We start from the raw sequence: 23,527 nt of genomic DNA, 5'->3' as shown, positions 1-23,527 counted from the left end.
AATTTACTCACTTATCTAGAATGTAAACAGTGTTTGAGAAGCTTAGGGGGGAAAAAAAACAACAAAAAATAACAACGAATGGGAATGCATTGGAAGAAAATCTCGGGTTGTCCCAAGTTAGCTATTTGTTTGTATTACGTGGTGTGTACTGAAGAGTGCGGTATTCTGAACACTTCTGTATTCCATATACTTGAGTCATGTATTTAATACAAACTGGTGCTTTGGTTATCTAGACTTATTTCTATCAAAACCATTTATGTGGCCAAACTGTTTAGTCCGAAATCAAAGCAGACAGGACAGAGCCCTTATCTGATATGAAAATTGCACGTGGGGAAGAATTAGAGACAGCAGTGTCCCCACGCCCTCTCCCCCCGTGTGGGTTTCCTCTTCTACATCTCCCATCCAGCACGTACTCCTGCCTCATGTCCAGTTTTTCCAGATTTTGTTCTGGAAAAGCAGTTACTGAAGATGAATGAATGTTCAAGCATTCAAATGAATTAAACAGGGGTATGGTGCCTGAATTGTTCGCATGTTTGACTCACAGCTCTGGGGTTGGGGGTTCAAATCCCACGTCTGGCCTGTGTGCATGTTCTCCCCTGTGCTTCCCCAGTCTAAAGACGTGTTGTAGGCTGACTGGCATTTCCAAATTGTCTGTAGTAGTACATGTGTGCTTGTGCCCTGTAGTGGGTTGGCACCCCCTCTAGTGTGTCCCCTGCCTTGGGGCCTGAGTGCCCTGGGATAAGCTCCAGGAGTTCCTTTGTAGGATAAGTGGTACAGAAAATGGTTGGATGGATGAATTAATTTTTTTTTTTTTTTAACATAAAGAACATAATGTAGTATCATTGCATTAGATTTTAAAACATAATTTATATTAACACAGTCCCAGCTGTGCAAAATTGTCCAGAATATTGCTGAAATACTATACAGAACAAGGTTCAACATCTACAAAACAATTATACTGTTTGGGTTCAAGCTAAATGTTTTCACGTGTTCTACTGCATACTGTGCCTCTTCGTTCTTGGTTAATTTCATTAAATGCAGTACATTAACTCTTCAGGAAACTTTCATTGTACTTTTGTATAGCACTGTGGAGCAGAGTTCAGCTATGGAAATTTAATGTGAAATTTAAAAAGTAGTAAAAGAAGACTCAGGAATCACTACACAGTAAATGATGACCAATCCTGTAAAATATGCAGGATACAAATAAATATGAATAATGTGTTTTATTGTTTTTGTATTCCTGGACAACAGTGCAAATGATTTTGATAGTGGAAATAAATAGGTCTAGTGCACTTGATAAATAAAAAATCTCAGTACCATGTTCCTGTAATGCTGGTTTAGGGATTGGCAAAGTGGGGAAAAAAACCCAAAGACAAGAATCATAAATATTCATACTCATTGAGCATTATCAAGTCTAAAATGCATTTAAAACACATTCCATCCCAGAAATAACATTTGGCAACGTAACAACTCTTCATTCATCAGGTAGGCCGAGGGCTAAGAGCACAGGAAGTCCAGCTCCTGCGACCAGAGTGATGCTTTCCATTAACCCGAGTCCTGCGTGATGGTAAATTCCTGTTCCTGCATGGTGGTGAGCGTGACTAGACCGCTGCTGTCCTCTGCTGTTAATCTCAGGCAGCACATGCACCGTAGCCACGTAAAGGAAAGTCCCAGCAGAGACCAGCATGCCGATTCCTGTCGCACTGAGACGGTGCTCTGTCGATCCACCCGACTTACACAGGTTTAAAAAAAAAAAAGATTATTATTATTCACCACCGTGAGCTAGACTGGTAATGATGCGTTATGTGCAGAGCCACACATAAAAAGAATAAAGGAAAAATGTGGAAAAACTACTTATATTACACATTTATTTCTAACATGACTAAAGATATCGCAAAATAGCAAAAGAAGACAAACTAAATTTCTGTCTAATAACAAAAGACCTGCTTATCTGAAGCCAGCTCTCCTTCATAGACTACACAAGTGTAGAAAAAACCCCACCAGAACATATTAGTGCCACATTAGATGTCTTACCGCAAGCAGGATGAAGTAAGTGCTGATCGCAGTCAGAGGAGCTGCACATGAAAACGCCAGCAAATGCTTCTGAACTGTGCTTCTCTCCAAACCTGCGTGCATGAGGAACGAGACGAGACCGAACGCAGCTGGAGCCTGGAGAGAGGGAAGAACGAGTTGGTGCAAGTCCGAAAGGTACTCGTATTCAGCACCAGGTTACGCAGTCACTTTAAGTCAACATTCTGGGTGCGGTAATCAGATCATCAAATAAACTGCGTGTAATCCACGCTTTCTGAGGTTGCCAGATTTTTCTTGAGTAGAGGTGTCTGAGATGGGGTTTTTCACTAGTGCATAAACGACCAGATTTAAACAAAAGCGCATGCCTTTAAACCATTCTATCGGGGATAGTAAACGAGGACCGAATACGAGATGATGAAATAGTGTTTAATAGTGACTAATTAGATGATATATAAATAAGAAGTTGGCAAGCACTGAAATAAACATTGCATTCTCACAGTAATCACTGCAAATTTGGATTAGTTTAACAATTACGACGTCCACCGTCACGACAGGGTAGATTCTAAAATAGCACTTGATCCAGCACGTCTTATTATTTAAGCATAATGTGCGGTGGCAGTTAATTGTGTGCACAACTTAATGAAGCTGTGAGATACAAATTTAGGTTGTGAAATTGTATAATGTGCACGCAGGATATTTAATCACACTTTTAATTTCCCATTTTGAGTCAATGACTACATTTACATGCACATCAAATTCTGTTTAAGGTCTATATTCGAGTTGCAGCCACATTTCGAATACGATGTTTATATGCGTACGGGGATCGGAATATTCCTGTATACACTGTTGTCATAAGTATGCCTACGTTGCCATTCCTAAATACCAAGCCTACAGCTAAGCATCTGTTAGCACCCACAATTCCTTGCGGAATGAGCGTGCGCATATACAATAATATCATATATATTGAGTTATTTTGAGGGGACGGCAAATTTACACTGTTACACAAGCTGTACACTCACTACACTGTAGCAAAGTGTCATTTCTTCAGTGTTGTCACATGAAAAGATATAATCAAATATTTACAAAAATGTGAGGGGTGTACTCACTTTTGTGAGATACTGTATCTCCTTTCAGTAGATTTTCTGAATAAGGTGTTCACATGCAAAAAATTTCCGATTAAAACACACATATCCCAGGTGTGGGAATCCTAATGTTGTCTTAATCTGAATCGGATTGCGGCATTTACGTGACTCAATACTAATTCGAATGCTGCTAATATTCCGATTAATATGGGAATATTGACGTGCATGTAAACGTAAAAGTCATGTCAATGGTTAATGTGATACACTCTCCTGTAAAGAAAACGGGACCAGGGTTTGAAGGATAACCTGAACAAGCATTCATCTGCTACATTTCAAGTTAATTCACTTCTTTATCCTTGAGATAAGATGCTGTCTCCTCGGTGTGATTTACAACACTATTAATGAAAGAATAAGTGTCGTACAAAGTTGAAATGTTTAATTTTCTATAGACTCACAAATGGCATTCCACAGTTTTTGAGTGCATGTACAGTCCAAAACAAATTTCAGTATGACAGATCTGATCCAGCGCATCAGAAACTCTAAGCAGTGTACGTAACTCTCTGAATTGCACTTAATTCTAAAGTTACACCTGAAGTCTGAATAGTGATGTGCACAGTTTCGGTATTAAAGTTTCACTATGAGCACTAGCTCAACTCTGAATAGGTTCATAAGACAGAAAAGCTTTGTTAGCAAGGTAGAGATGGGTTTGTGAAATTCTTAGACTATGGACAAAACCAAAACTCTGGTGTTCTATTCACTACTTAGCGACTAGTATGAGTATGTCTTGATTTCCAGGTCACGCTGACTCATACCATCTCTCATTTTATAGAAATAATCTCCTAGCATTTATTTATGGAAATCCTATATTTATGAATTACTTTTTGTCTCTGCATAAATGACCGAAGCATAATTTTATAAATGTAAATATGGTTTATAGAAAATAGGTATTTGAGTTCTTTAGAGAAATTAAGCAAGAAAAAGTGTAGTTAAAATTGTAAGTTTTTTTTTTGCCCCTGGGAGAACATAATGATTAAGGTAGTCTTACCTTGTGCAAAATCACAGCAAAGAAGACAATGACCTGAACTGACACTTGAGACGATGCAACAGCTGCACCTAGAGATATACCATCAGCTACAGAGAGACAGACAGACAGGTATACACCTCATTAACCACTGAAACTGGAAATTGGCCTGTCCGTAACGTATTACAAATATACAATCACTGACCACTTTAATAGGAACACCTGCAGGCAATCATGTTGATGCAGTGCAATGCATAAAATCATCAAGATACAAGTCAAGAGCTTCAGGTAATGTTCACACCAAACATCAGAATGAAGGAAAAAAACGTGATCTCAGTGACTTTAACCGTAGCATGGTTTGAGTATCTGATATGAAGACTGGAAAAATGTTGCTTGGTCTTATCCAATCTTCAGCTGGCCAGTTTCAGTGACTCTTCGCTGATAGGAGTCGAACCTTCTGCTGTCGTTTTCATATCTGCCTCAAGGTTCAGCGTGTTGTGCTTCTTGAGATGCTTTTCTGCTCACTACAGTTGTAAAGAGTGCTTATTTGAGTTACCATAGAATTCCTGTCAACTCGAACAAGTCTGACCATTGTCCTCCGATCTCTCTCATCAACAAGTCCACAGAACCGCTGCTCACTGGACGCCTTTTTCACCATTCAATATAAAGTCTAGAGACAGTCGTGCATGAAAATCGGTTTCTGAAATACTCACGCCATGGTCAAAGTCACGTTTTTCCACATTCTAATGTCGGATGTGAAGATCATCTGAAGCTCTTGACCTGTATCTGCATGATTTTATACATTGTGCTGCTGCACATTGGCAGATCATTGCACAAATGAGCAGGTGTACAGGTGTTCCTATTAAAGTAATATATAAACATATCAAAGATTTACATATATCAAGAGTTCATAATTTTGCTTTTTTTTAAAAAAATTTTTTTATTGTTTGTGGCAAACTATATCCTATGCAGATGCTGTAACTAATAGCTTGTAGCATACTGTGGGTAAAGGAGGTGAGCTCATTGGGCTTTCTTCTCCTCTACAGTACGTAGCGGATTAAAGACAAAGGAGATATAAAAAATAAAGTCGTTTCCATCAGTATCACTTTTAGTGATGAGGATTTCTTCCATGATGTTCTAACAAGTACGAGACTGTTTGGGGTGTATTTCTCTCTAACCTAGGTTCATATATCAGAGCACAATAAGAATATGGTTAATAAATGTAAAGCAAAAATAGGGAATATATTTCAGCCAGATCGAGTCCTGGTATCCAGAAAGTGTCAGATTTCTGAAGATTGCTTATCTCCTGTGGCCTGGATCTTTCTGTCTGGGACAAAGAAACACACGCAAGCTGGAAACCCAACCCACCGTCCATATAAATCGCTATATTATCAGGAAGTGTATTATTATTATTATTATTATTATTATTATTATCATTATTATTATTTGTCAGGTCTAAAAGAAAATGAAATATTTGTTGACAGTACCTGCTGCATGAATGAGGAGACCCAGAGTTGCTGTGGTACTGCCACTGTATACACTTGCACGGGCAACTAGAAAGGGAGGCATAGAAGGAATACTGTTATACTTGTACTGCCTGTATTATCTGTTGGTTTCTCAAACGATTTGGATCAAGAATAAACAAACTGAAACGACATTAAGGAAACCAACTCTGATTTTTAGTAAAACATAAATATTGACAATGTTCTGTTAATAAATTGACTCAATGTTTTAGATGCTGTAGGTAATGGTTCAACCATTTCACTCAAATCTAATTCAGGAGGATTTTAAATACATTTGATCTTACAAGTTTAAAAATTAGGGATGCACCGAATGTTCGGCAAGCGAAATTATTCGGCCGAAAATAAGTGAAAAGGCCGAATAAATTTGACCGAACAATGACGTGTTTGATGACGCGACCAAATAGCCTAGCAACCAGAGTGAGACGCACAAATGTCACGACTTCGATGAGGGGGCGCGTGCATGCACGAGCTATGTGCTCTTCGGATGTTTACTGTGCGTTTGTTTTGTTTCTGTCACGTCGCGAGACGTAAGGGAGTAGAGTACGGAAGCAGGTAAAGACGTATTTATTTAAGGGCAGTCAGACAAATCCTATATCTACTATAATACTCCGCGAGGTGTACAGGGACGCGAGCGGTATATATCCCCAATATAATCAGCCGTATAGAACCGAATAGAACCATTTTCTGCACTCTTGTCAATGCACTTTTTAATGCACTTTTTTGTTGTAGGCTACAGAGTGTTACATTCTTTCAGCAGTCAGTTATAGGCCTAACATAGGCTATTCAAGGGGGGCTCAAAGATGACCACATCAAAATATTTTTATTTTACTCATTTATTTATTTAAAGTTATATTGCGCCTTGTTGGTAGCCTATGCTGCTGGAATGAAAAAAAATGTTCAGTGTTAAATAAATATTTTGAAATTGTAATTTTTGTAATTGATTTTTTTTCTTTGAAAAGCAAGGCAAAATAGTAAAAAGCACATTCTGAATATTTAATTTATGCAATGGTGAAAAAAATGGTAAAATAAATGGAAAAAACGCTAAAAAACGTGTTTGGCCTTTGGCCAAGTTTTTCATTATATTCGGTTTCGGCCAAGAATTTTCATTTCGGTGCATCCCTATTAAAAATGACCTAATGATCACTTAGCGCTCTTGTATTATAGCAAGATAAATATGTAGCAGAAGCTTCTTTAAAAAAAAATTAAATCTCAATGACAGACATGTAGGAAACTAGTAGTAACTCATGCTGTTTACCGTGTGTAGAGTAGTAGTCAGCAATCTGATCAACCACAAACATCAACGTGAACCCCAGGACCAGTGACGCTCCAATGAAGACATGCGGACGCAATCTTTTCTCTGTGGAAGACTTGAGAGTAGAATTCAAATCGGAGGCATTCAGCTTAGCCGTTACAACTGAGCAAAATGAATCTGGAGGGTGAAACCGTAAAAACATTGAATATACTATTAATAATGCATAGTTGGAGCAGCAGGTGGCTCTAGATGCAGTACAGACATATTATAGCTTAGTATTAATCAATCAGAAGCATCATGGAACATTTTATTTAGCAATGAACTTATGCTGAGATTTATCCAAGCATGGTCATTTCACAAATGTGTGAAATATGCCATGAACTGCACCCTGAGAGTAGATGATGGGAAAGTGAATGGGGAAAGAAGCGCATGTCTTGGTGCTCAGTGCTCGCAGAAGTTAAATGCTCTCACGTGCAACAGGTTCTCTGTCTGCTCAATTCACTGCTCTATGTTAGTGAATACCTTTGTGTTAGGGCTGCACAATTATGGTCAAAATGATAATCCCAATTATTTCGATCAATATTGAGATCTCAATTATTTATCACGATTATTAATTGATTTTAGTGACAACATATTTTTATTGCACTTTCACATTTATTAAGTTTTCTCCTGCCACAATATAACACACAAGTAGGCATGAGAAAACTTGAGCTGGTCAATTATGACAGAATTTAGGAACATAGTGTGAGCCATGACAAATTAATTTACCTTCTGATAAACTAAATTTAATATTTTCAGTTAATTTTATAGACTGTATGCAAAAAACAACCGTTAACCTGTTCCACCTTGTAAACAAATACAATAAACATCAATGTTCAGTGTTTGAAGTTTGCTCCTCTTAAATATATTTAAAGCTACACTATTAGACATTTTCCACTGTCATGGTTCTGGGCTGGAGTCAGTTCTCGAACCGCTCTGTGTATATTGTGTATATATCTGAATAATCTCATATAGGATGTGATTGGGTGAGTTCATTTACCCGCCAGATGCAAAGCGCTTTAGTTTAATGGTGTTCATTAGGGACGCACCGATCAGGATTTTTACAGCCGATACCGGTCCAGATACCAATCTTTTGTAGTGATATCTGGCAACCGTGAGTTTAAATGAAGTGAATTAGAATTAGTGAAGGAGAGCTGCAGCATACTGTATGTTTACAGACTGAACAGTTGCTACTCTTGCTTATGATTGGTGAGGAATTTTTTAATGAAGAGTTTGAATTAAACCCACCTTGTAGCATTAGCATTATTATTCATTTACTCCGCGCGAAGCCGCTGTGTCTACATGAGCAGGTGCAAGTTCAGGTCATTTTGCAGGCTCAATAAAAGATGGCGGTTTGTGAGATCGGGAAGTTGAGAGAAGCAGATGATGTACAGAGTTACTTGTCATCATAATGGCTTCTTTGTAGTATTTCCACACTTGTTTCGTTGACTGAGGTGATGAAAAGCAGTATGAAAGTAACTGTTGCTCGGTGTAGATGCATTTTGGACTTCCTGTAGTTTTTATTCCGATTGTATTATACAACTCCGAACAGGTCACTAGCACTGGTGCGAATAAATATTTATTCACAGTCGCACAAAATACTTTTCAGTCGCAAACGCGAGTGAAATGGCCTCACTGTAGAGCCCTGAGTTTACCTGCAAAGTTTTTTCCTGTTCAGCGTGATGACGTTTAATGTCCCCGACAACCTCTGTAGTGCCATTTTAACATCATGTTAATGTCATGATTTCCCCTCGCACAAAGTGCTGGAGCTCGAGGCGAAGCTGGCAGCTCAAGGGCTAAAATGCTGACTCCATTTCGGGGTTTTGGCACTACAAAATGACGTCATCCCTGCGCGGCTCTGTGGTAATTGGCTGTAAGTGTAGGAAGCACTTGATTTGATCTGCAGCAGAGTTTTCTATTAGCACAGGACGAACTTTAAACGTCAATATCGCAGTCGATCATGTTCATTTAGTCGTGGGCAGTCAAAATTGTAATCGCAATTGATATTCGATTAATTATGCAGCCCTACTTTATGTACACACAATTCATGTCATGTTGTGTTCATTTTTAAATGACCACGCTCACTCATACAGCTCGGAGTGCTCGGTTTCCCTTACGCTCTCTACAAAATACTGTTTAAACACCACAAGATGATTTATAAGGTTTCTTCTATTGCAGGAAGACGCTGGAGTAGGTCCTCTTTATAGTTTTGTAGATTAGAGGTCAACCGATTGATCGTTTTTCCTGATTAATCTGCACTGATAACTGATTGCTGTAACTATCGGTTATGGGCAAAAATCCACACCAATAGTTTTTCCCAGTGGTGTCCATTGTGGCTGAGAAGATCCGCTGTCATTATACAGTACGAGAGTGGCCTCTAGAGGCAAAATAAAAACCATCACTGACGAATATTATTGTGTTATTCAAAGCGTTTTTTATTCATTTTGGATGTGTCTATTTTTATTTGTTATCTGGAGTGTTACTTTTTGGTTCAGTTTGAGTGTATATCTTTTATTTACTTTAATATATTAATAATTTATATATATATATATATATATATATATATATATATATATATATATATATATATATATATATATGTGTGTGTGTGTGTGTGTGTGTGTGTGTATGTATGTATGTATGTATATGTATATATATTAATATTTGTATATATATTTTTTAAAAACAAATGTACATTACCTTTCCATGGTGCAAATTTTATAGTTGCAATAAAATTCAGCAATATTTTACTTTGAGTGTTATCATTCAGCATCAATTTGAAAAACTTTCGGTTGATTAATCGGTTCTCGGCAGGTACCGCCCGACTTAGTTCTCGGTATCGGTAAAACCCACTATCGGTCGACCTCTATCGTAGACCACAGTATGGAGTTTGCAAGGTAAACCAGGCTCATGCACACAGTATCATGTAGTATCAGATGTTGATAGTGGGGCATTTTTTAAAAGTAGGAGTAATTTAGCACAGTATTGGACTGATACAAATAATACCAGCATCAGTTCAGATGCATCCCTAGAAATAACAATGAACAACACATAGAGGACCATACTGAGTAGCAGTTCGCAGGTGGGATCAGATAGTTTTAAACACAGGCACAAATGACTGATGAATCAACGCGATACTTTAACATGTTGATCAAAACATTGATTTATCAGCAGCAAAAATATAGACTTCTCTCAGTTTTCTTCGAGTACAGGTGGATTTTCAGTAATAAGTAGCACCTGTGTAAAAGTTTGGATTAATTCTGGATCAGCGGTTGAGTTCAAGTAGAATTTCCTCACCTCTGGATGACCCCTCCAGTAGCTCCACCCCCTCCGGAATAATAATCGCGAGGGCGGTGCCACACAAAAGCCCCGCCCCCAGCACGGTAATAAACTGCTGTTTCTCCTGTTAGGGCGTGGATACATTTTTTTAAATGTTAAGCACGTTCATTATATTTATAATCAATTCATATAAATTTGTATTCTTTCCTGAGATATACGCCAATCGTTACATAGATTATTAGAGATCATGCACAAACTTTATTTAAAAACAACAACAACAAAAAACCAAGGCAAAAGTCCAAATTCCTAATTCCTGTGAGCCTAGAGACCTCAAGAGTTTGAGTACACTCTTATTGTGAAATACCCAAGCATTAAAATTGGTCCTATTTTGTGAGGATGAAGTTTAACTTAAGACCGTGTCCAGAAATGCACACTGAATAATAAGTCAAATTAGTATGAAAGTATAGACAAGACCACAGCGGCAGCAGCGCCTTCTTCTGAGAAACACTACTGCTTTAGATAGAAATGTTGACTGACATGTTTGTTCTTACCTGGGAAAAGTTGACCAGTAATGGAATGAGTCCGAGGAGAAAACATCCCACAAACATCGCGAGGGAGATTAAAAGAACAGCCACTGCTCCGTCCATCGCGTTCACCTCTTCTTTCTCCTGTACTTCAGTGCATTAACCTTTATTATACACTTCAAAAGTCTTACTCTTCACACACATGGTCCAGTGAACAGCGTGTAGCATGTATAATGTGGACATTAGGCCCTCGTGATGTTGTCACGTAGCAAACACTTTCAAACTTTCCACGTCGCAGTCTAAGGCAAATCGACTGTATACAGTATATTAATAATGAAAACACACCCTCTAGTGGATAAGTACGGGAACTACACCGATGACGCAGGATTTCTGGAGGCAAATCACAAGACTGCAGCACGAGACTGCGTTCAAAACCACAAGTGTGTTCAATACATAAAGAAAGAAAGAAGCATAAAAATCGCAATCTTCAATTGTTTGTGGACACCTGACCATAATATCCATATATGGGCTTTCCATGAACTGTTGCCACAAAAGTTCGGAGCACACAATCGTACAGTCTTTGAATGCCGTAGGCATTACAGTTTCCCAAGCCTGCTCCAGCATGATACAGCGTTGGAGTGGAAGAACTGGAGTGTCCTGCACAGAGCCCTGACCTTTGGGATGAACTGGAACACTGACTGCTTGCCAGGTCTCCTCGCCCAACATCAGTACCTGACCTGACTGATGCTCATTTGGCTGAACACAGACATCCCCACAGCATCACTCTGAAATCTAGTGGAAAGCCTTCCCAGAAGAGTGGACTTTATTACTGTATTACAGCAAAGAGGGAATAAATCTAGAATGGGATTTTTAACAAGTATTATATGGGTGTAGCACGAGGTCAGGTGTCCCAAAACTTTTGCTTATATAGTGTAACAAAAACTAATCAAAACAATAGAACAATAAAGACAACATAATATACTGTAAACATTAACACAAGCATTGTACTCTGGGTTCAATCTTAAGCTTGAGGTACCTTCACATGTTCCCCCTGGTGTTCGCATTTGGTTTCCTCCACATTGCTACTAGGGTGCGAAGGAGTGTGTAAGTGTTTGTGAAGTGTGCCACGTGCTGGAATGGTGCCCAATCCTAAGTGAATTCTCCCACCATGATTGGCTCTGGATTCACTGCGACCCCAGAGATAAAGGTGAATGAATTAATGAAGAAGATATAAAAGAGTGGAATCTGTCCACGGCTTTAATGCTAGTGACAAGTTGGCTCTAGAGGTGTCGGGTTGTTTTCTGTCTCCCAGAGGCATGGGAACACACACAGCAGAGTGGAGATGATTCCTCAGGAGGGACAAATGAATGAAAACCATGGACGGTCTTGTGAATGATGAATATTTTACAAATAAATAATCATCGGATGTGTAGTATGATTCCAGGGGCAAGGTTCTGTCCAGGAGTCGAGCATCTTCACTGCACCCAGGTTTTCACGTTATAATTTGTTAATGAGGCCACGATTATCTCAAAATCTTAAAATAAAACAAAACAAAAACTAGAGATGCACCAATGTATCAGCCGATAAAGGCTATTTTTCCCGCTAGTGGCCATTGGCAGATAGTTTAAAAACATCCGATGATCAGGGCCGATTATATCCTGTCAATCAAAAGAGGGCGGGAAAACCCATGGATTTCATTCTTTGTGTAAAGATGATGTCTCTTGTGTGGAATGATGTCAAAACTGCAGTTTGTAATCTCTGTAATCTCTGCACTGCTAAAATTTTACACCGGCACTGCAGCAGTGAAGCGGGAGTTTCAGCGCCTAATTTATGTTTTTTCGGAGTCAAATTTTTTTGCTGCGCTACTCGCGCTGAATTAAAGCGCTAGTACACTGATGAAAGATTTAAATGAAGATCAGTTGACAAAAGTGTATATATTGCACAGAAAAATATATTTGTAGGGTAGTGTATTTCATATCCAGTTAATGTTAATATATAAAAAAGTTGATATTATATATTACCAGTTTGATGTCAGTGATGAAGTAGAAATGCTTGTGTTTGTGGTGAGTGAATGTGAGACTAACAGGAGTTTTTTTTTTACAATTCAATGTTAATATGAATTAATAACATTCAATATGTTCAGAAATCTTACTTTAATCTTCAGAATTTAGTTCATGTGTTAATGTTAATTAGAGTAATGTGTTTTCTGTTTATGAGACCAGTTACTGTGAAACAACTTGCTGAAATGGAGAGAATAAAGCTTTTATTTGCATTTTTTTCAGAATTGTGGAATTACCATTAATTTAAAAGAAGGTATAAAAGGCAGAACTATCGGTAACGGCCGATATCACTCTGAATAATCGGTCATTGGTATCGGCTGAGAAATTTAGTATCGGTGCATCTTTAACGAAAAACCTTTCTGTATCTCCATTCAAGTGGAGGCTTACAAATTTGTTAAAGGAATGTTGACTCAAGTTTTAGCAGTAAAGGCTGAATTTATTGTTTAAAGACATGGAAGGCTCTGAGGTGGACATTATAAAAAAAGATTTCTGAGGAAGCTACAATAGAAAAGTTTGAGACTGTTTGCATTCCATAGCTGTCACAATAAAATGGATGCTTAGTGTTCTTGAGAGGAAAAAAAACAACCCAAAAACCGACGTCTTGATTGACAGTACATGTTTGAGCTGTATACATGCTCTTAAATGCCACAGTTTAGTGTTCATGAGAGCAGTGCAGTGACAAACCACACACACACACACACACACACACTCACACACACACTCACACACACACTCACACACACACTCACACACACACTCACACACACACTCACATACACACTCACATACACACTCACATACACACTCACACACACACTCACACACACACTCACACACACACTCACACACACACTCACTCACACACACACTCACACACACACTCACACACTCACACACACACTCACACACACACTCACTCACACACACACTCACACACACACTCACACACACACTCACACACACACACTCACACACACACACTCGTTCCAACAGCTCCACTTTAGTCAGATCCTCCTGTTCCAATGAGAAACTGTAGCAAATGAAATAAATAAAATCTCAGAAACAAGCAGAAACATTGACAAGAGTTGTGTGCATAAAGTGCAGCCTCCAGGTCATATTTCATCATTTTAAATCATCATCTACAGGATCAAACACCCCCAGAGTTACAAATTAATCAGATACACACAAGGATTTCCTTAAGTCAAGGATTAATGGAAATGCTGCATCATCATGAGCGTTTTCTTATCACCATGATTCATGTTTAAAGTAACACGAGGAGCAGCATCATTGCTATTGAAACATGAGTAGGAGCATCACTGCCATTCATAAATTAGTGAGATTAAAAGATTTACATCATTTTTCAAGTACAGAAAAACAAAAAAGAAATGTGCATCGCTTCTCCTCCTAATCTGTAGTCATAGGCTCACAAATTACTCACCATGGTTTCATGACAGAATATGGCAGGCCAAACATTTGACAGTGATTTCATGTAAACAATTAAAATGCATGGACGATTAATTCAGTAGTCATTTTTTTCAGTACCAACCAGGGCCTGTTGATATGGCATGTGATTTTACACTGATACACTCGCACTCACTTTCTCTTTATCGCTCTTATGTCCCACAACAGCTCTTATGTCCCATTCAGCTGCTTCTATAAAGAAAGCAGGTTGGACACACGGTGAAATCCACAAAAAAAGACGTCAACGACAGACTATCCCCGCATTTAAAGTTTTGCTCGTTCCATTTTTTGTCGCGGGACATAAAAAAAAATAAAAAATGCATTCAGTGATCGACTATGTTGATTGCTACGTTGTTTAGAATTTATGGCAGAATTATAGGATCTGATGATGCTGCGTCCTTACAGTAGCAACAAAACAATTACATATACATTCAGTATCCTTTTTAACAAAAGTATCCCATCCTCTCCAAAAAAAGAAGAAAGAGAAAAAAAAAAAAAGTCGAATACACAACTCATGCTAGAACGTGCAAGGAAGTGACGACCCTATACGGTCTGTCTTTGAGAACATCCACCAAAATCAAGAGTTCACGAGATCACGTTACAATCAGGTAGTAAAGGCATCTAGATCACAGTTATAACCCCCCAGTCTGTTTAATAAAGTAGTCAGTAAATCCCATTATGAATGAGACTATTACAGCAGCTGTGTTTAGGTCAGCTGTAAAACCCTGCATGGAAGCAAAGTACCCCCCCCAGTGTGTTCAGTCACAGCTGAAGCCACAAAGAACAGTCGTAACATTAACAGTTTGGCTCAAGACTGCAAAACTGACACAGGTTTTATTTATTTTTTTAACAGAGAACGAAAAACGATAACCCTGCATTTCCATAGATAGCAAGTTGGAGTGTGTCCAGGTAAATACTCACTTTCAGAGAACAGTTTACGTTTCTGAACCCATGAACCTACTGATTACAAACTTCAGACTAGTAACACAAAATAGGTGCATAATGCACAAATACCATGATCAAAAGGATTTCTCCCAAAGCAAAATGGATTTGCAATCACAACAGATTCCTCCAGCCAATGGTGATGCAGGCGATAGAGAGCCAGTCGTACATGATGTGAACAAGCAGTCATGAAGCAGCATGAGTGACTCGGTGAACTCAATTAGATTTAAGTTAGTGTGTAGTAGCACAAGTGGCTTTTTTCCATGTCAAGTAAGAAAGGAAATGGTCGAGCCTTGTTAGTGTTTGCTAGCTGCCCTCCAAGCCCAAAGGAAGAAACGTATCCAGAGTGTGATCCCCCTGGTCCGGACAACACAAGGGTCCTGAAGCACAGCTTTATCCGATCTCAGTACAGTGTGTTTGCTTTTGATCTAATTATAGTCTGTCTAGCTCTATTTACTGAACGTAGTGTGCCTCACTGGTGCACCTCGTTGTCGATGAGACTGTCCTCTCCTGACTGGAAATCCCCCTCATTGACAACTGAGCCCGGTGCCATGAGCTCGTCATCCTGCGGGGAACCCTGGCCGTATTCCTCACCACTCCCGGAGACTGACTCCTCTGGGCCCTGCTCCTGTAGAACCTGTGCGATGTACCTCTGTTGAGGGACAGGAGGAAAAGGGGGAAATGTAATCAGATGTAAAAACAACTGGAGTTGGTTAGCAAACACGCGTTCTATATTTTTTTTAGCATATATTTATTATTCTTTGGTGTTTTAGAGCAAGGACCAACATAATCCCAATACATCCCCAACATCCAGATTTGACAACCTTGAGAAACAAGCTCTAGTGTTTCTCCATCACTAGAGTATGCCTCTCTGTTAGTGCTGGGCAATATGACATCACTATACTTTTGTATAATACAATGATATGTAACACGAGATATATATATATATATATATATATATATATATATATATATATATATATATATAAATATAAAAAATTGAAAAACAACTGCTGGCAAAACAAGTGCAGGTCATAAAACGTCAATATATGATCGATTGTTATTTATTTTAAAATGACATTTGTAATTTTGTAGCTCTGGGTGACCAAAAGGAAGAGTTCTAACGGATCTTGTAAATAGGCCTGATCTCGCTAATGCATTCACGAAAAAGTAATCTGGCTCCATCTACTAGATCTTCCTGATACGACACTGCTTGTGTGCTTTTAATACAACTGGTAAAAGCCACTTAAAACACCCCGTTCAACTTGCAATTTCAACTGGTCAACAGTCCCTTCCCGGTTTACTGAGTGACTTCAAATCAACATGGACGCTCACACTGTGCACAGTGTAAAGTCCCCCTTCTGTACTTTTAAGTGAGTTTACAGCAGTATTGGCTTTTGATCAGTTAATATACAGACACAATAAAAGAGCGGTTAAAGCAGCTGTTTATGAGTTTTAGCTGCTTTCACAGAGTAAACAAAAGACATGCGTTTGTGGAGGCGTCCATGTTTTTTTCCCCACTTGGTGGGATATGAACTATCATAACTTGTAAATGACCACTCACAAGGCACCACAGATGCAGGATAAAAGTAGGCCTATACGCTATGGGTTTAAGCATACACTGCAGCAGCAGGTAATTATGTTTGAAAATTTCCAGATTATCGGTACATGAAAGGCATCAATCCCAAGCCTAATTAAAACCCTAAAAAATATTTTTTTTAAAAAGACTGAAAAGGATGGTAAGAATTCCACTGTCATTTATTTCACACATTTCTTTACTCTTTATATGTGAGAATACCAAAATGCATAGCACTTATGGCAGTTATGTAAATGCACGTGATGGTGTGATGAGTTGAGAGAATGACAGACAGCACGCTACACTTGTAGCCATTCAGTCTCACCGCAGATTTGGTGGGTGGGGAGGTGCCAGGCGGCTGTCCGTTCTCTACCCCATCCACTTCCTGCGAGTCAATCTACAGAAAATACATGAAGCACAGGTTCACAGAGACGTACAATACAGTACAGTACACACAACCGCTTTCATGGGCACAGACTTACTTTGTAATTGTGTGCGCTTAGGTACTTAAAATGTCCGAAAACAACGTGAGAGACGCAAATTATGATGGTGATTATCAGAACCACAAATGTGAACATTGAGGTGGCAGTGAGGAACCCTAGAAAGAGCGAAGACGACAAAGAACAGATGATAAAACAGAAAATTTTGTTTAAGGAAAAACACAAACACATTAATATATACATTAATTTATATATATATATATATATATATATATATATGTGTGTGTGTGTGTGTGTGTGTGTGTGTATAAAGGATGTCTTTATTAATTCTATTCAAATTAACAAATGAATTAACGTTCTAAGCCAATACATGAATACTGAATATTGCGAATCTTTTACAAATGGCACCTAGATAATAGGCAACACATTTTATCCACTGAACAGTCTCTATGTCAGATAAGGTTTTATCATTTAAGGCTGGGCGTGCTAAGCAGTGCAAAATATACACAATACCTAAGCTATTGGAATTTTACATTAGCTGTGTGCAGTAATTATTTATGCATGGTAGCAGCAAAAACATTTAATGAAGGTAAAAAGACGAAGACAGTTTCCTAAAAGGCCGCTCACCTATGCGTACAGTGGAGAAGAAAAGCAACCAGAAGAGGCACAGGATGGGCGCAGCCACCACCTGGTTCACAGCTCCAGAGTGGATCTTCTTATCCAGTTTGGACGGCAAGTAGGCGTAGTACATATTATACCTGTCCACGAGGTGCTTTAACAACATGTACATTAAGCCTAAATGGAGGACAGAGGGAGTGGTTAAAAGGTTCAGCTAAATTTTCATTAAGTCTGCTTTGTGATTGTTTTTGCTGTTGTGCCCTTTTGTTAACCATAGCATTAATCTTCTTGTCCTGCTGTGAGTTGCCCTGTAAAATATTATCTCAATGCAAAGCTGGAGGTGTCAGATCAGACTCGCTACACGTTTTTTCGGACTCGTTCGTCATATGACATCAGTTCCTGGCATAAGCATCATGTCTGTGTAACTGCCATCAAGCCACAATTTAAGGCATCAGAGATGGCATGGCTGTTGTGCTAATTCACAGCTACTTTCATATTAAACATTAGGCTACTACTAATGCTTTTTACTAGAGATGCACTGATGTATCGGCCGATAATTGGTATCGGCCGATAAAGGCTATTTTTCCCTGCTAGCGGCCATCGGCCGACAGTTTAAAAACATCCGATGATCAGGGCCGATTATATCCTGTCAATCAAAAGGGCGAGAAAACACATGGATTTCATGCTGTGTGTAAAGATGATGTCTCTTGTGTGGAATGATGTCAAAACTGCAGTTTGTAAGCGCTGTAAGCTCTGCACTGCTAAAATTTTACACCGGCGCTGCGGCAGTGAAGCGGGAGATCCGGCGTCTAATTTTTTTGCCGCGCTACTCGCGCTGAATTAAAGCGCTAGTACACTGATGAAAGATTTAAATGAAGATCAGTTGACAAAAGTGTATATATTGCACAGAAAAATATATTTGTAGGGTAGTGTATTTCATATCCAGTTAATGTTAATATATAAAAAAGTTGATATTATATATTACCAGTTTGATGTCAGTGATGAAGTAGAAATGCTTGTGTTTGTGGTGAGTGAATGTGAGACTAACAGGAGGTTTTTTTTTTTTTTACAATTCAGTCAATGTTAATATGAATTAATAACATTCAATATGTTCAGAAATCTTACTTTAATCTTCAGAATTTAGTTCATGTGTTAATGTTAATTAGAGTAATGTGTTTTCTGTTTATGAGACCAGTTACTGTGAAACAACTTGCTGAAATGGAGAGAATAAAGCTTTTATTTGCATTTGCTTCAGAATTGCAGAATTAATTATTATTCATTTAAAAGAAGGTATAAAAGGCAATACTATCGTATCGGTTATCGGCCGACATCACTCATCGCATCTCTACTTTTTACATTCACAATAAATATTATTTATTTATTTCTACCAATAGCTACGTTCCCCTATATCACATGACAACACATGGACTGAAATGCTTTGACCATTATGATATGTAAAGCTTTTTTTTTTCTTCTTATCTCCCTATATCACTTTTGTAATGCTTAGGGCACTAAGACAATACCAACAGATAAGTACATCCTCAGAATAGAAGTCATTAAGAACGCTTTATGACGGAGAACGTAGTGGGCATTACAGCCATTCGACTGTGCAGGGTAGGATTACAAAATGATCTTCCATTAGTTGAAATTTCAACAGTCAAAAGAGGCTGCTGCTTTTCTTGAAGATGTGTTGTGGAGTAAAACTCAACAGATAATGTTTAGATATATTTTTAAAGCTGATAATATTTAAAGGCAAATTTTCATGTCTTTAACGACATGTGCGCAGTAAAGTCGTACATTTTTTTTTTCTTCTTCCCATTTTTAAGGGTGGGGTGGGTTTGACAAGCTTACCGAAAGGAACAATGATCGGACAGGTGATGCTGTAGGTCATGACTACAGTGAAGACGTTCATCAACCAGGCATACGCTGCCCCGAACTGGAACTCGTACGCTTGATGCTGTGTAGAAAATCTCACATTAATTCAACTTTGTGATTCATTGCATTTTTATTATCCTAATGAATGCATACGGAAGAGCTTTGATTTAAAATGTTTAAGTATGAAGAATCGAAAAAAGAACAACAAAAAAAACCCAACAATGTAGAAAGGCATATTTTCAAAAATAGCAATCAAAAATCTATTTTATTCACTGTTCATTCCATTTATCAAGTTTGTGCTCCCTTCTGTACGCACATGAAGGGGTTTATGAAGTAGTGTACATTATATGGCCAAAAGTATGTGGACACCCCTCCTAATTTTTGAGTTAAATTTGTGCTCTATGTATGTTTGTTATCTTGTACTGAAGAGCTTAGTGACGTGGCACTTTCATAGGATGCCACCTTTGCCACAAGTCAGTTCATGAAATTTCTGCCCTGCTAGATCTGCCCCAGTCAGCTGTAAGTGATGTTATTGTGAAATGGAAGTGTCTACGAGCACACCACCACTGGACTCTGGAGCAATGGAAACATGTCCGCTGGAGTGATTAAACACACGTCACTGTCTGGCAGTCTGATGAATGAATCCGGGTTTGGCAGATGCCAGGAGAACGCTACCTACTGGAAGGTATAGTGCTAACAGTAAAATTGTTGGAGGGGGGATAATGGTCTGGGGCTGTCTTTCAGGGTTTGAGCCCCTTAGTTCCAGAATAGTGTAATGCTAATGTTACAGCATACAAAGATATTTTAGTCAACTGTAGGCTTCCATTTGTGTGGCAGCACTTTGTGGAAGGCCCTTTCCAGTTTCAGCATGACTGTGCCCCTGTGCACAAAGTGAAGTCCATATAAACATGGTTTGATGAGTTTGGTGTGGAGGAGCTCAAGTGGCCAGCATTCCCAGAAGAGTGGATGGTGTTATACAGTGCTGTGAAAAATTATTTACGGATTTCTTCTGTTTTTATGTATATGTCATACTAAATTGTTTCAGAAATTAAAACTAAATCTAAGATAAAACAAAGGCAACCTGAGTAAACACAAAATACAGTTTTTAAAGGACAATGCTATTTATTGAAGCAAAAACATTATCCAATACCAACTGGGCCTGTGTGAAAATGTATTTGCCCCCTAGTTAGTAATTCCCCAAATCTATGAAACTGCATTCATGATGGGGTTCAGCCAAAACTGAAAGAAATTCCAGAAATTATGAGGAAGAAGGGGATTAAAATACATCAATCTGGGAAGGGTTACAAAGCTATTTCAAAGGCTCTAGGACTACAGTTAGGGTCATTATCTCCAAATGGAAAAACTCGGCACAGTAGCGAACCTTCCCAGAAATGGCAGACCTTGAAAAACTCCTCCAAGAGCGCAGCAACTACTCATCCAGGAAGTCACAAAAGAGTCAAAGACAATATCAAAGGTCAATCAGTAAAGGTGACTATTCATGACTACGCGATCAGAAAGCAAAAAATGGCATCCATGGAAGAGTGGCCAGGTGAAAACCACTGCTAAAGCAGAAGAATAATTTTGAGACTGGAGAAGTCATTATAAGTTGCATTTTCAGTTGAATTTGGTGAAACCACTTGAAGCATTCGCTGTGTTAACTATTTCAATCGCTTTTGTTTGATTTGTTCATTGCAAACAGCTGAAAGTCTGTACATTTTGACAGTAAACCTGATTTGCAATGGGGACTGAATAATTTTGATTGCAACTGTAGGTGTGATGATTAGGTGTCCACATACTTTTGGCTATATCGTGTATATAATGTTAAAAGTGAATATGGCATTAACTGGTTCTCTATTGTTAATTGGCACCTAATAATTTATACATGTACATGATTTGCCAAAATGCAACCGCATAGAAATATGGAGCATTCAAATATGGAGGAAATTCAATACCTTCTTTACATTGCGTCTCTCGGCTGCAGAGCGAGCCAAGCACAGACGAATCATGTACATGAGCAGACCCGGAATGCGCAATAGGTCCATAGCATTACCAATGAAGGCTGAGGCAATGACATAGTTAACAAAAAAAGCCCCATTGTCCGGAAGAAATACACATCTGAAGCAAGGAGAGAAAAATGTTTCAGCAAAAATCTGTGGACAGTCACATCAAGAAATTATATCTATTTAGAGCTGTTAATGAGCAGTGTTCAAACGACAAATGGCATTACTGACATTAATATAACACTGTAGCCCAAGCCTAATGGAAAATAAAATTAAACTGATAGTTGTATAGTATAATATTCCAATAATCCCTTAAGGTACAGAATGGCCTGCTCATGCATCAACTTACTCGAATCTCACTGTAGCATTAGATAGGAACATCTTGTCAAAAAGCCAGCGAAAAAACACATCCAAACTACATTAGGAAAAGAATGAAAACATATAATGAAAATATTACTAAAGTGACAGTGCACTCACTCAAAATGTGCAGCCTTTATCTGCACATAAGGTTTACAGGAACTTATATGACCAGAGAAATCTTTGATACAAATAACACTTCAAAATATTGAAAAATATAGAGAATTTAATCTATATACAGTAATATAAACAAGTGTAAGATAGGCAAAAGTTTCCACATTTCATTTTCCTCCAGTCAACTGAAGAAACTAATGTATTCCAAGTCTAACCTGCTGAGGCCCAGAGATGGCAGCAGCAGGACCATAAAGATGAGGAAGGTGTAACACTTGTGCATAGTGGTTCTGTTCTCCCCAGAACTGTTAGGAAAAAGTCCAAAAACACCAGAGTGAGAAAGAAGATAGCTTTAAGCATGTGTCCAACAATGCATGTAGGAATGACACTTGTTCTGCTTAATAATTAGCAGCTTTCTGTTTTTAAAAGAACATAAAATATAAATTATAGCTGCAGTACGGAACATTTTTTTTGGTTAAAAATAAACAAAAATCAATTATTGAGCAAGTACATGAATATAATAAATAAATAAATCAGTGTTTAAAACTGTCTCTTTACCTTACCCTGATTTACAGCGGTAAGCTTATAATAATGATTTATAATTTCAGCTGTAGGGTCAGATTTTGTGGGAAATGTCAGTTTGACGTCATTCGTCCTTGTGTGGTTACGTCACGTCCGTAAACAAAAAGAAGAGCCGGCTACTACATTGCGTGTGTGGGTGCTGGGGATGGTGGCGTGTTTGTAGCTTGTTCTTACAGCAGTTGCTCAGAATTTAAACTTGTCATCTAGATTAATCTGGATCGTTCTAAACGCAATCATCGTTGACATCTGGGGAATCAGCTGTTGTCAAAACCTCGAACTGTGGAGAGCCTGCAGTTAAAAAAGGAACAAGCCCGTGCTAAAATGAGAATAAATATCGGCATGGCTTTTGAGAAAACTCTGAAATCTGAAGGGACTGAGGACTGACGCAGAGATGTTTTTTTCTGCTGAACAGTTAAGACATTTCAGTGGCTCAATAGGTAGCTAGCTAACATTAGTCCACTTATTCGCTTGATTCAGCTGGGTATCGAATTTCCCATGTTTTTTTCTTTTTTGCTATGGTCAGTGTGGTAAATTGCACTAATCTTCTGCTAGCTTTTAGAGATCAACTCGCCTCTACTCCAAAAAAACCTTATCTGCCACCACCTCTGTTGTCAATTACTGGAGCTAATACGCAACTCATACGTATACTTCAAACCATCAGATTCATCCACGCAGAGGAGCAGTGCCGAAGCACAACCCACATGAAAAAATAACTCCGCAAGTAACTTGCAGTTTTATATTTCAAACAGAGATG

At 38.5% G+C, this 23,527-nt stretch overlaps 2 protein-coding genes across 3 annotated transcripts in view; both read right to left on the bottom strand.

Annotated features, from left to right (window-relative positions):
• Positions 1 to 693: 693 nt before the first annotated feature.
• On the bottom strand, positions 694 to 11,116 carry LOC128605316 (zinc transporter ZIP9). Its single transcript, XM_053620613.1, has 7 exons — positions 10,779 to 11,116; positions 10,246 to 10,351; positions 6,913 to 7,086; positions 5,622 to 5,687; positions 4,159 to 4,244; positions 2,035 to 2,169; positions 694 to 1,732 (listed from the first exon to the last, which is right to left on the bottom strand). Exons 1-7 carry the CDS (start codon positions 10,872 to 10,874, stop codon positions 1,475 to 1,477), a joined length of 921 nt encoding a protein of 306 aa, XP_053476588.1. The 5' UTR covers positions 10,875 to 11,116; the 3' UTR covers positions 694 to 1,474.
• Positions 11,117 to 12,960: 1,844 nt separating this feature from the next.
• tmem63ba (transmembrane protein 63Ba) overlaps positions 12,961 to 23,527 on the bottom strand; it is a 49,596-nt gene continuing 39,029 nt past the window's right edge. The window contains exons 1-9 of one of the 2 annotated variants that reach the window (XM_053620599.1): positions 22,948 to 23,036; positions 22,410 to 22,496; positions 22,073 to 22,138; positions 21,676 to 21,838; positions 19,700 to 19,805; positions 17,858 to 18,025; positions 17,273 to 17,388; positions 17,116 to 17,187; positions 12,963 to 15,866 (exon numbers count right to left, since the gene is read on the bottom strand). In XM_053620599.1, coding sequence (XP_053476574.1) covers positions 15,687 to 15,866; positions 17,116 to 17,187; positions 17,273 to 17,388; positions 17,858 to 18,025; positions 19,700 to 19,805; positions 21,676 to 21,838; positions 22,073 to 22,138; positions 22,410 to 22,496; positions 22,948 to 22,976 — 987 coding nt within the window. In that variant the 5' untranslated portion in view covers positions 22,977 to 23,036 and the 3' untranslated portion in view covers positions 12,963 to 15,686. Of the gene's footprint in view, positions 15,867 to 17,115; positions 17,188 to 17,272; positions 17,389 to 17,857; positions 18,026 to 19,699; positions 19,806 to 21,675; positions 21,839 to 22,072; positions 22,139 to 22,409; positions 22,497 to 22,947; positions 23,037 to 23,527 lie in introns of those variants that run through there. The other variant, XM_053620598.1, reaches the window with a different exon arrangement.

Source organism: Ictalurus furcatus, chromosome 3, assembly GCF_023375685.1.
Source record: "Ictalurus furcatus strain D&B chromosome 3, Billie_1.0, whole genome shotgun sequence".
Lineage (NCBI taxonomy): Eukaryota > Metazoa > Chordata > Actinopteri > Siluriformes > Ictaluridae > Ictalurus > Ictalurus furcatus.
This window is presented reverse-complemented; position numbering and strand designations above follow the sequence as displayed.

Coding starts and splice junctions, on each gene's coding strand:
- LOC128605316 (XM_053620613.1), bottom strand. CDS start 10,874: ATGGACGGAGCAGTGGCTGTTCTTTTAATCTCCCTCGCGATGTTTGTG. Junction 10,352..10,778: donor TACTGGTCAACTTTTCCCAG/GTAAGAACAAAC, acceptor ACGCCCTAACAG/GAGAAACAGCAGTTTATTAC. Junction 1,733..2,034: donor CTTACTTCATCCTGCTTGCG/GTAAGACATCTA, acceptor AACCTGTGTAAG/TCGGGTGGATCGACAGAGCA.